Here is a 13,796-nt window from a genome sequence, read left to right on the forward strand (position 1 = left end):
CCTGTGGGAAGGTGATGATCTAAGCAGTGTGCCAGGAAGCGTAAGTTCTGCAAAAGAGTATTGTTTGGCGAAAACACACACCCTGGCCATCGTTCCCTTTAATATAGAGAGTTTCAGCCATCGTTGCATTTTTTTTTTTAATTAACTGACTGCCTGTCATTTCAACACATCTGACAACAGCTCAGAATCACACTGTAGCAAAGAAAATACACTCTCCTAGCAGTGCCACATTTTCCTCCTCTCATTTTAGACTGAGCAAAGACTAGGAATAACAGTGACTCATTATTCCATCCTGAGGGTCAAAGTGCCATTACATGAAATATAAGCAAGTGTTAGTATGCTAATGTTAGCACCTATATATTGTAGGTGGTAATTTAGGTTTAGGGTTCATCTTTTTGTCAATTTTTATTTATTAATTCCTTTAAAACAATTTTATATTTTGTTTTGATGAAAATAAAACCTCTAATCTCACAAGATTTAAATTTATAAGATAAATCTGATGATTACAGATTACAGAATTCTTATAGTCAATAAATTGTGTAAATGCCTTAGACTGGCTTCAGTGAGCACTGACCTACAGCTCACACTCAGTTAGCTTGAAGCTCAGTTTGAGGCAGTGGAAGGTATGATTATCAGCCTCAAAATTTGGGGTTGGAGAAGAGATATTGCTCCAAGAGATGGAGGTAACTTGTGTTTTTATTCACAGGTTGGGTGAGGGTGGAGTGGGAGACTGACAACATTTACTGGTGGTGACAAAACAATAAGACTGAGAATACAAGAGGCAGACATTAGCCTTCTCTCAAGGCTGCCTCCGTCCATCCTTAGATGCGGTGAGGAGCTCAGTCATTCAGGACATATTCAGAATAGAGCCACTTCTCCTTCATATTTAATGGAGCAAGTTGAGGTGTTTTGTGCATCATCTGGAATGCTTCCTGGACATCTCAAAGGAGACATGTAACAGGCATGTCCGACCAAAAAGAAACCCTGGGTCAAAGCTGCGACACATCGATGGACAGAAACGATATCTCTTGACTGTTTTGTTAATGACTCAGTATCCTCTTGAGAGGTTTTGTTAATGACTTAGCATCCTCTTAAGCTTGAAGAATTGGTGGGGGAGAGATAGGGGAGATCTTGGCATCTCTGCTTAGTCCACAACCCCCCACAACCTGGACAAGCAAGAGAAAATGGATTGATTGATGTTAAATTGCAACCTTTAACATATAAGAGCTGATTACTTTGAAATTCGGGTTTCATTGTTTAAACCCTTTGAACAGTGTACCAGTGCAGTCGGGTGGGTTCCTCCGGGAAATTCAGCTGACCTTAAGGAGCAGTGGGCAGGCAGCATGCAATACCTGGAGACCAAATCTCCAGTGCTGTGGTCAAGGGCACAACAACAGGTGAACAAACCTAGCAAAATTACTATGGTGGAAGAAACTAGAGCTCCTAGAGCTTAGAGGAAACTACAGGTGAGTTAATGCAGTAAGGGGCAAAAAATCCTTAATCTTAAAAGAGACTTAGGCTGCAGTTAAACTTTTTTTTTTTTAAACTACTGGATAACTATTCTAGTATTACACGGAATTTATGACATACTGAGCAACAATTTAGACGTCTGAAGGAAATCTGGAAATAATTCGTACTTTAATTATCATTAACCACTGGGAACATCTTCTGTTATTAAAAGGTACAGCATGGCCATACAACTAGCCAAAAATAGCTTCCAGGAAGATGGTTGATGACTTCTGCTTCACATAAAAGTTGTAATGTGATATTAATTGCCCATTTGTTGGTCATTTTCAAACTCGGTTGTTTCTTTTAAATTTTGGGCCTTCTTAAATAATTATGTGGCCTCAGCTGTTGTTCACCTCACCAACTATGCTGCATGTGGGGGAAATAATTATTTGATCCACTGCTGATTTTATAAGTTTGCTCACTTACAAAGAAATGAACTTTCTCTAATTTTTATGGCTAGTTTCATTTTAATGGTGAGAGACAATTCAATTCAGCTGTATTTATACAAGACAAAATTACAACATCAATCGACTCAAGGCGACAGAAGAGACAGAATATAATAAAAACAAAAGTTATAAATTGATTTGAAATGTTTACAGAAACTCCTTTCTTGGCTACTGCTTGGCAACTTAAAGCATCAACTCTTTCCATGGATTTCCTATAGTCTGGAGACTGGGCTATACATGTGACTTCTTGAGCATGGGGGACCTCACGGTTTTGCAAGACTTCAGTTCATTACAGCAGTGTGTTACAAGTGGTGTTCTTTGTGACTGTGGTCCCAACAGCATAAAACTAGACAGATCGTCCTGTGTAGTTTTGGGCCGATCCACCACCTTTCTCATAATCTTGCCTCACTGTATGATATCTGTGTCCTAGATGGCTTCTACAACAATAAGGATAAGAAAAACTAATGTGACTGAGCAGAAATTAGGACTTGATTAAGAAGACTGATTCTCTTCCCAAACTTTGCAAAACTGTTGTAAAAGGAAAAAATGAGTTGTAATAGTTTACTTAATGTAATTTCTAAACAATTGCAATGCCTCAAAAGAAAGGATAAATTGCTGAAATGGATAAACTGTTAAATGTAATGGCTAAATAGGTGAAATGCCATGCTGCAGCCACAATCAAATGCAACATTGAGTACTTTTATAGTCACTTGCTGCTGGGAGCCATAGATCTTAGGTTGTGTTGAAATATACCCTTTTGGCTACTTTAAAGATAATATTAGCAAACATTTTATATGAACTGATTCAAATGGTTGCAAGAGGTTTTCCAACTTTAAAACATAACTAAAGATCTTAATAACAGGCTGCACAAACAACCAATAGGGTCCTTGTTTGGGGAGGTCAGAAACTGGTACTTAAGTGCTGCATCACATGACCAAATGAGTGTTTATCCACATCTAAAAATTGCTTTTAATAAATAAACAGTATAGCACAATATAGTTTGAGTGCTGACTACTAAAAATGCCAGTGTTCAGCTATTTCAAGAAATTATTTAGTGGTTTAAAATTTAACATCCTCAGAAGGAACAAATGCATTTTGTGCTGGCATCTAAATGATGGCCAGGAAAGTCCACAAATACTAAAAGACATTTTTTGGTTTTTATTTGAGATTTGTTTATGACAAAAAATATTTTACCCAACCTTTAATCTTTAAGATAAAACAACAGAAATCTTAATGTCTTACTGAGAGTTTAGCATTTCTGAAAGTTTATTTTTATGGCTAAAAAAAAAAAATTCAAATACAAATGTGTTTTGATGTAATTACTTTAAATAATTGCACAATGGAATAGGTGCATCACACACATCCTGAACATCAATGGATCCTCCCAGTTGAAAAGGAGCAAAAGCTATAGACAAAAATAAACACTTCAGATTTAAATATGGCAACAAAGACAAAAATGCCTCTAAGTGCTTCAATTGAATTCAAATGTTTTGGAGGCCACAACAAGGTCTACTGTCTTGCACAGAACTTTTCTCTGTGGGTCAATGTGTACTGTGTATCTTACCTGACAGTGCTGATTTTAACAGAATTTTAGGGGGGAATCTGTAATATATTTAGTGAGTATCTGATACAAAACAACAACAAATACAGACAAAAGGCCAACATAACATCACTGTGTCGTTCTCACAAAAACTATTTTGCATCTCCTCTGTCAATCAGAGCTCTGAGCTGTTCATTGCCCCAGGCTCATTTGGATCAAGGTCTTTGATGTTGGCCTGCTCCGGGACATCACAGTCGAGCCACAGCCTGTGGGCAGCAGCGCAGCTAGTGCACACTGCGCCTGTGATTTACCTGGACCCAGACTCCCTGTGGGATTGTAGAAACTACAGGAGGTGGTAGAAGAAGTGTGGTGTATCCGCATGGTCAAACTCATGCTCATTAATACATACAACTAATGAATGTTGATTGACAAAGGAAAAGAAATGTGAGAAGTAACAAAAAAAAAAAAAAAAAATTAAAATACTTGCCAAGGTGTCTGTATAAAATGACATTTATATCGAAATGCTTCCTAGTGCTGTGGTACTGACAACACGTCTTTTTGTGCATTTGTTTGGATGGTCAAAGAGGTTCAGGCTTGACTAACACTTGTCGTAAAGAACAGCCTTAAAAAGGCTGAAACCTACTGGTTATTATAATAAAGCTGTTCCCTATTCTGCAAGTGCTGCTGTAGCTTCGACCTCTTGTTCTTCTCCATTCACCTTGGGAGTGGGTGAAGTTGTGTTAGAAACCTCCATTCTGTTTCTTTGGATGGCTGAGTTGCAAAGCAGTTCTTTGGACATGTACTGTGTACTGAAAAAAAAAATCTGTTGAATTAAAAACAAAAATTGCAGACAAATCACTTTTAAATGCAAAACCAATGCACATATGTCTTACTATTTGACCGATATAGCATACAGCAGGAAAAAAACTGACTTTTATTTTGGCTGTTTGCTCGTAGTCTTACCCTTTGGTAATTATTTCTTGTTGTGTTCAGCCACTCACAGATATTTCCCACGACTTGCTAGATGCTTCATCTTTCCGTGACATTTCAGATTTGTTGCCAGTGTGCCTGACATTCTGAATTTTTGATTCAGACCTTGTGGGCAGGATATGCTGTAAAATGTTAGATTTCATCTGACGGAGTCTACAGTAATTCACCTTAAAGCTCCTTTAAGTCTTCAAGTATTGGGCTTGCTTCAACAGTGCTACAGATTACTGTATCTAAACTGCTATCTGAACTAGATTTTCCAAAAATCTGTATTGTTGTGTACAGTTCAAACACTTAACAGAACCCATTTTTTCTGGTGCCATTCATAGTCGTATTTAACTGTCTAATGCAAGTATTCAGTCACCCAAATATATGGCAGCAATTCAGTGTAGACATGGTCAAGATGATCTGATGAAGTTCAGTACTGTTGCTGACCATGCCCATTCTTTTATGACCACAGTGTACCTATTTGCTGATGACAGCTTCCAGCAGGATAACTCAACTCAACACATCACAAAGCAAAGATCATCACAAACTGGTTTCCTGAACATGCCAGTAAATTCACTGCGCTCAAATGTCCTCCACAGTCATCAGATCTCAGTCCAACGGAGCAACTTTGGGGTGCGGTGGAGAGTAAGCTTCACAAAATGGACATACAGCTGACAAATCTGTAACTGCGTGATGCTATCATACCAAAATCTCAGGAATGTTTCCAGCACCTTGTTGAATCTGTGCCACAAAGAAAAGTTCTGAAGGCAAAATGGGTTCCAGCACAGTATTGGTAAGTTGTGGCTAAGAAAGTATCCCATGAGTGTAGATCCTCCTGAGAACCAGCCTACTCATTTATGTCCTCTGTGATGGACATTTGTTTTTGGTCAATATCTTTTCACTTATCTGAGCTACTAAATAGAGAGCATCCTAGGCTTTCCATTGATATCTCATGTGTTTGGTTGGCCTCTTTTAGCTCCAAAGAGGAAGTAAATCACAAAAAAAGTTCAATGGGAAGATTCTTTTTTTCCTTGGTTCTCTGGAGAACATGAATTAGATGAACAGACTGAGTAACCAACTCTGGCTGTTTCCTTTTCAGTAAAAAGGACTCCAGCTAACCTTTTTTTTAAACTTCAATTTTACTTGGAGTAACACTGTAAAGCATTGTGTAGCATTTCATTCATGTCTCCTATGACACAACTTTTGTCTATTACAGTTAAAATAATTGAGCTTAAACTTGGAAATTAATAGATTTTTACAATACTGGCGGTATATTAAAAAAAAATAAAACACTGACTTTTTGGTTGATATGAAATGTACCCTGAATACAATACAAATTAACCATGAGATGCTTCAAAAGGCACCATCTCAACAAACACTGTAGAAAAGCTCTTGCAAATAAATAACTCAAGTGAGGTTTGGAAGACTTGCTTTAGAAGTCAGCCTCAAGTTGCAACTCAAGGTACTGCCAGAAGGATTTTTTTTAGCATCACAAAGACCACTTTGTTTGACAAATGTGATAATAGTGTACTTTGCCAGGGTCTGGTTAAGCATCCCATGACCTGGCCCTCTCAAGGAGGTGGGATGATGCATGATTCAGTTGAACTTGGGCACATTAGACATGTAGTGTGATAAATATATCAGGTATGTTAGAAGGCAGAGTGCCACTGCTTCCAAGAATTGCCTCAATTAATGGAATCAAAGCACTTGATGCAATATAGCAGACTTACATGAGGCGTATTCTGGAGTAACGGCTGAGTGTGAATGAATGCGTGTGTGGGTCAGTTGGCAAGGTTCGCCTGACAGAGCTCTTTGGTCTACTATATAAATGCAACTCCCTGGTCTTTTTGTGCTTGCTTTTTATAAGACTTCTATAATTTTTGACCAAATGTCATATTCATATTTGATGAAAGTGGTAAAGAGACATTTCTAGAGCATAAGTGCAAACTATGAATTTAGAGCCATATTAATAATAATAGCCAAATAAATGGGAAATATACTAGGCTTTAAAAAAAGAAACATTTTTACGTTAACAAAGTGTCTAAAAATCCCTTAAAACTACAAAATCCTAAGATGGTGCTTTGTTTTCTTTGACAATGTGAAACACTGTCTGGAGATTGTTATCTAACTGAAATCGACAAGTTTCAATGTGCTGATCTGATTCCGAGCCAGCCTACTTTATCAAAACATATTAGCTGATTAACAGTTGCTGGCAAGAGGTCAACAGCAATGATGGTAATGATAATGATTCTCATCATCAGAACAATTTTGTGATAATTATACATCTCTTGTGATGAGTGGTAATATTTGGAAACAGGAAGACACAGCTGAAAAAATGAACAGATGTGTAGCTGACTACCTGCATTGATCTGAGCTGTGTTTTAATTGGAACCAATAAGATCTCTGCATAGAGGTAGACACGTTTAACATACTTTTAAAAACAAAACCCCCCAAAAAACAGTCCTACATATTCCTCGAGTTTTCACCGGCAGCCAGAGGTTAAAATAAAACGTCATAGGAGGTGACATAGGAATTGAGACACAAGCCAAGCAGTCGGGCTTGCTATGAATGAAGGTGCAAACAGCTTCCTGCTAAGCAAAAAGTGTTGTGCAGTGTTGGGAATCATTTAAGCGCTGTTGCCCGTTAGATCGTTTTCCCACCTACACACACACATGCACACAGAGTTCATACTGGATTTAGTAATAATGACCTAATAAAAACTGTTAATGATGATATTGAGCATCCACAGTTTCACGTGCAGCGTGCCTCTCTGCACACACCCACACACAGGCACAGCTGAATGTTCTCTGGTCCGATATTGAGTTATGACAAGCCTTTCGAGACCTACTGGCCACAGTATATGTGGTTCATCATAATGCAGGTGCCACATCACATTAGTCTCCACGTGTGAACCATGATTTTACTTGGTAATTCTGAAGCCTTTTGCTGCCTATACATATTCATGCTGAGCCTATAAGTGTCAAATTGAAATGTCCTTCCAGTGTCCTTGACAGCAGGTTATTAATATTGAATACCCAAGTCAACATTATAACTAGATGAAGAGATATACAGGTCATCACCTGCCACAGTCTCCACACCTTCTGTCCTCAGACAGTTGGACAAATCATCAAATTATTGCATATATTGTGAAGCACCGTCCAGGTATTATATGTATATTGCACTGAGCAGCTATTTGTCAACAGGAAGTGTTATTAATGAAACAATACAATGTTAACAAGACTCAATTATACTCAAATGTGATATCTTAAGCATCTAATGAGGTCAATCCTCAAATAGATTTGTAAAAAAAAAAATGTATACAAAAATATTGTTCTTGTATTACTTGAGACCAGGTTTCCTCTAATTTTTCCTCATTTCTCATTTAAGAGGCAGCTAACTGAGAGCCCACGCGCTCTGACTTAAAAGCCATAAATCCCAGGGTATTACTCTGAACAGCAACATCTTAACTATTCCAATTCTCCAATCCTTAAATTAGTGAGGCTGTTGTTGCTTGTGGCTGGTTTTAAAATCCACCTCCTGAGCCGTGTGCAGCCCGGTACCGGAGGATTGTCTGGCTGCTGTGCTTGATAGGATGCTGGCTGCAGGCATCTCGTCACAGCAGCTGAGAGGAGGTCAGGCAGGTCCTCCTGCTCGTGGCGACGCCCAAGGGCCATCAACGCAGCGGGGAGCCCGGGTGCCGGTGAGGTCTCGCACGGCTTTGCCTTGCTTCATGAAAGCCTAATGAAGAGAGGGGGCTCTGAAACGGTGCTGTTAGACGCCCACAATCCTGCAGCAAGGGAGCAGGGAGAGGATAGACGCTGCTTGCAGATGAATTCAAAGAGATGCAGCACAGAGCTGAGACAGAGAGGCAGATAACATACCGCCAAGTGTTTGTGTGCAGATTTATTGCTGTTAGAAATGAAGGACACAAAGTCTTCTTCAGTGATTGCCAATAATAAATAAAGTGTGTACAGAAGTGGCCCCACCCCACTAACAAGCAAAGAGTAAAAACAACAGAGTACAGTCGGCACATCCTCTGTATAGAATGTATGAAAGCAATCTAAAAACTTAATGTAGGCACATATCCTTGCATGTAAAAATAGGTCCATATATCATGCAAAAATAAAATTAGTCACCATTGTATGAGCATATCACTTTATCTGTGCTTAAAGATAAAGGAATATGATGCAAAATTTGTGGCCAACTTTACATTATTCCTTTATATAAACATATAAAAAGGTGCAAGTTAAAATAATTGTGCCTGTAAATCATCACTAGCATTTAAAACCAGAGACCTTGCACTTCCAGAAAAATATACCTTTTTTAAGTAACATGTTTAATTCGAAATGTAATGTTCATGTAAAGATTATTTTTCTTAAATGGCATAAAAGATTTTAAGTATGTTATGTAAATTAAAATATGTACAGGACAAACATGTATAATCATCATATTACAAACCAATATTACAGTTGATTTCCAGATGGCACAGCCCGAGGCAAAGAATATAAATTAAAGCAGCTTCTAATTATCAATCTTTAAGAGTAAACTGTACATAGAATGCACAGACATTAGTAAATGTTTAAAGTAATCTGTGCAGAGTCCTCAGTAAGGACGTCTTTGGCTGAAAGCTGTTTAGGTGCTGGTTGAATGAGGCAGTGAATGAGGATTCGTGCTTGCTGAACAACCTGAAACAAACTCCAAGTGAGAGACCGCAGCGCTCAGGCAGTTCCTCCATCCTCCTGAAAGTGTTTTTAGGTGGGAATCCCACACACAGCAGCATCGGGTCCAGTATTCATACAGTCTTCCATCCACAGTACATTCTACAAGACTTTCTTCTTCCTGCTCCCTCTCAGCTCACTGTACTGAACCTGGAAATCATCACATTTTATAAATTTAAAATATCAAACAAAAGTACCTGAGACAACAACAGACATCACTAAACAGAAGCGAGCAGTTTAAATTCTTCCCATTTATGAAGTGAAAAGCAGCAAGTCCTTAAGGTTCATTACAGGATGTGTACTTTGATATTCTGATAATGGAACGTTATATCATTTTGTACACAGTGGTCAAAAAAAAAGATTAGTTTAAAAGTTTAGGATACTTCCATCATTAAGGAAAATTAAAATGTGTTTTCTTCACTTGTTGTAATATTTTTTACTGCAAACGAGAAGAAGAAAGTACTATCACTACCAGCACTGAGAGGGAGACCTATAGTCATCGTTCATACACAATAACAACAAAACAGAGATACTGGAGAGTCACCGTTACTCGCCCCATTGGCCCAAGGGGATTGTAGAAGAAGAAGAGACAAACGGGGTCAAACAGCTTAGAGAGACAGAGACTGTGAGGAGCAGAGACAACGGCGGGTAAAGAGAGAGAAGACAGAAAGGAGAGTGGGAAGAAAGAGAGGAGAGGTCAGCACGGAGATCATGTGCAAGAGGAGGAATGAAAAAGAAACTTGTGAATAGTACTCACTTAAAAAACAATGTTTATATAGCTTATAGGTGCAAGGTAACCATTTTGAATCTTACTGAATGTAAGATTCAGTAGGACCCCATAACACTCACGACAGCTTTTGAAGCTGAAGTGTTGGTAAGTACGAACAGAGACACCAGCAGCAGCAGCGTCTCCCGTCTCAGCCTGGGAACAGCCTGCGTTACAAAGCTGCTAAGCAGCAGACCTCCACCAGGGATGTATCGGGACCAAAACACAACCAAAATTATACAGGGCTACATAATTATACAGATGGAGCTAATTATACAGACAAGAGTAAAGAATGCCTGGGAGTTGTTGTAGTAAGATGCAAAGCTAGCTGGCTCTGGGATTTTGGGCTTCCTGGCCGGCTGATCCAGCGGAGCTTACCTTCTGCACATCTGAAGGCACCCTCGACAGGAAATCAAGCACTTCATTGTTGTCAATGCTGTACGGGTTCCGTAATTTCTTGGTGAATTTATTGATACCTAAAACAAAAGTTCACACCAACATATCATTAACACTAGTCTCCTGTGGCTGTGCTCTTTGTTTCCATACAAACAAATACTTGCAGGGGAGACTCATGCTGTCCAAGAAATATTGCTTTGAGTATCCCCAGTATGTGCCTTTTTTGTTGTGTTATTGTCACTTTTTATAGCTGGAAGACTTACACCACTTTACACTCCAGTCATTCAGCCAATAAATTTATCCAGTAAGAGTCTTAACAATAGGATATACATCATAGTCAACATCACTAACATAATAAGCTGCAAATGTTAAAAAGACACAGCCAGAAACATATGTAGCAAATACTCCTTCGACCTTACATAGCTGCTGGATAATAGAAAGATTCAAACAAAAGAGATGAAAATAAAAGTAGAGGAGGGGATTTTTTCTATGACAAACACTTACAATAGTGGAAAAAGATTTTTGTCATCAACACAAAAGAACTGAAATAATTACCACATCTACAACTCACCCCATATTAAAACTATGTAGCGTATAGGGATGAAGTATGTGATAATTGCTGCAGTGATGAACACCAACAAAGCCAAGGCTGACAGGAACGGCATGGTCCAGTTGAACATGCTGACAAATAAGAAAACATCAGTCAGAGTCAAGGAAGGATTTCTGTTCTGCCTTAATTAAGTGAAAATCAACATAAAGTACAGTACTTATTAGGGCAATATTAAAACATAGAAAAATTTATGGAAAATAAATGATGCACAATTATTAACACATTTCTGGAAAATGACAAAATTAAAGTCAGTCATAAACATGTCTGATTCCTGAATTGGAAAAATCAAATGGATACAGCTCTGAAATTACAACACATTGTTATCTCTTACTTTTTAATCCTCTCCCCTAAACAAGCGATCCCGTCGAGAAGGTTTTGAACAGTGAGGATGATGTCTTGGACCATGTGGATTTTCTCTATGAGCCCTTTCCTCTCGGACTCCTAAAGCAGCAAGAAAAAAAAAGACAAAGAAAAATCTGCTTTGGAAAACACTCAAAGCCAACACAGTCGTCATGAAAAAACTGTAAAAAAAACAAAAAACAAAAAACAAAAAAAACAACAAAAAAGAAATAAGAAGCATCTTCAGTTTTTGCCCAATGTGGCAAATTTTATTTGGAGCAATAATATTTTTAGCAAAAAATATAAAGCTCTCTCAAAGATGTGAATAAAAAAAAGGTAATGAACAGCAATAGTGTAAACTGTGTTGTTTTAAGTACTAATTAAAAATGAAGGACCGCGTCTTCATGGTTCTAATTAAAGGTTTTGCACCGGTTGAAAATATTCCTACAGTAATAGCTTGTGACAGACTGACAGACGTGCAGCTCATTAAATTACTCTTAATGCTTGCAATCAGCACCAAACAAGCTTTGGTTTTTGCTAAGAGAGTTACTTAATAAATGTTATGGTGCAATATCCACCACTTTTTGCTCTCAATTCTAAATATAGTAATAGTAAATTAAAAATAAAGGCTGAATAAAATAATCTCTTGTATATAGACTTTGTACTGGACTTCAGTATTATTTATTACACATTTGAAATAAAGTATGGACACTTGAAAGTGGATTAAACAACAAAAATTCTGTGGGAATTTGCAGGCTCGAGTATAAACTAACCATGCCTGTTCAGCTTTGTTTGCGCAGACTGATAGTTACAACATTTCCAAAACCACAGCTTTGATCAATACCAGGAAACCAAACCCGTAAACACACTCATTCAACTCTGATGAAGAGCGTCTGCAAAATGTGAATGCAAAAAAAAAAGAAGGAAAAAAAAAAGCTAAGGTTAAGTTAAGATGTGAAAGGACTGGACATCGCATTATGAAAGAGACAGAGTATCGTTCTCAGGCTGCTCCAGATCCCAGGAGGAAAAATGGCTTTTAAGTAAACAGAGGAGGCCAGATCCTCTGAAGATCTCTGGAGTGAGCGCCAGACTTCAGACAGAGACATGGCCACATGTCCACATCAAATGCGTTGAGACTGAAGAAGGGTTATAGGTCCAAAGAGAGGATCTGTGGTATGTGTGGATGGTGGGGGGGCAGCGTTAGCTATTGGGGGACAGGGCAAAAGGATATTCCAGATGCACAGTGACTCAATGTGAAAAACCACATGTGAGGCAAATCTCGCTTCACCTCAGTGAAGTATCCATCACTGCACTAAACCACTTCAGCCATTTAAGGGTCACGTTCCCACTGGAACCAGTATGAGAACCACTTTAAATCAGGCCAATGCCGGCCATACAAAACGTCCACAATAAACTGCTGTCACCCTGAAGAAATATTTCATTGCCTGAAAGCATTTTAACACTTTCAAGATAAACTTTCAAAATGAGCTCTGAAAAAGCATGTCTAAGTGCAGTCATTAGTTCCATATTGATGGTATTATATGGTGTGTTAAGCTGAGGGACTTTCCAAATGCAGCAGAACCCTTTTCCCCACCCCTCTATTTGCATATGAATGTGTTTTGACAAGTGGAAACGGGTTGGTGAGGTCTTCATTAAGCTCAAATGTCTTTTGGTAAGCACAAGTTTACAAAAAAATACAACTGGTGCTTGACAGGAATCAAAATGCATCAGAAGATTTAGTACTGAATAAAAAGCTTAGCAACACAGACCCATAGATCAGAGGGAGATACCTTTGTCAACATGAACAAAATGAAGCTAAATTCTTTTTTATTGAGCAGCATACAAAAGTCAGCAAACACCTGGCAGAGGTGCGTACCTTCTCATCGTCTTCATCCTCATCCGCCAAATCCATGTTGGCCTGAAAGAAATAATTGCAATGGAGAGGTGAAATTATAAGAATTTCATTATCAGACGTAATAAAGTTTGTCTCACTGGGACTCTGAGATGACCCTGAGATCAGTCTCCTGAAACACTTTGCAGAAAATCTGACCAACATCACAGGACACAGTGGACTTTTCAGCAATTAATAGCTAATCAATACCTTTCCATCAGCACTGGATCACAAGTGCTTGTATGCGAGAGAAATAGCTCAACATGACAAGCTTACTTAGAATGACCCCACTTAGTGGTGCGGTGTGTTTTAGCATGATTCAGCTCATTGTTTTTGTCTCTCGGCTCACAACCTCACTGTTTTGGTTCTGCAGCCGATCATCTCATCTTAGCCTACTACCTAAAATGAGCATCTAGCTAGTGCAGCATTAAGAAGTCAAACCCCCAGCAGATGCCTGGCTATTTTCAGGCTACAATGAGCATGAACATGCACATTTTTCCGACTCAAGAAAAAAGATAGACAACTCTTCTTGCTAATAAGATGCCATATATCAGTGTTATGTCTAAACCTTGCTTCTGCTGCCCACAAGATGGCAAAAAAAAAAAA

General features: G+C 38.5%; 1 protein-coding gene across 3 annotated transcripts in view; it reads right to left on the minus strand.

Moving 5' to 3' along the window:
* Positions 1-8,355: 8,355 nt before the first annotated feature.
* mctp2b (multiple C2 domains, transmembrane 2b) overlaps positions 8,356-13,796 on the minus strand; it is a 42,315-nt gene continuing 36,874 nt past the window's right edge. For all 3 annotated transcript variants that reach the window (XM_019360874.2, XM_005447717.3, XM_005447718.3), the window contains 5 exons: positions 13,176-13,217; positions 11,292-11,401; positions 10,922-11,031; positions 10,333-10,430; positions 8,356-9,338 (listed from right to left, as the gene is read on the minus strand). In XM_019360874.2, the coding sequence (XP_019216419.1) occupies positions 9,291-9,338; positions 10,333-10,430; positions 10,922-11,031; positions 11,292-11,401; positions 13,176-13,217 (408 nt within the window). In that variant the 3' untranslated portion in view covers positions 8,356-9,290. The remainder of the gene's footprint in view (positions 9,339-10,332; positions 10,431-10,921; positions 11,032-11,291; positions 11,402-13,175; positions 13,218-13,796) is intronic.

Source organism: Oreochromis niloticus, linkage group LG1, assembly GCF_001858045.2.
Source record: "Oreochromis niloticus isolate F11D_XX linkage group LG1, O_niloticus_UMD_NMBU, whole genome shotgun sequence".
Classification (NCBI taxonomy): domain Eukaryota; kingdom Metazoa; phylum Chordata; class Actinopteri; order Cichliformes; family Cichlidae; genus Oreochromis; species Oreochromis niloticus.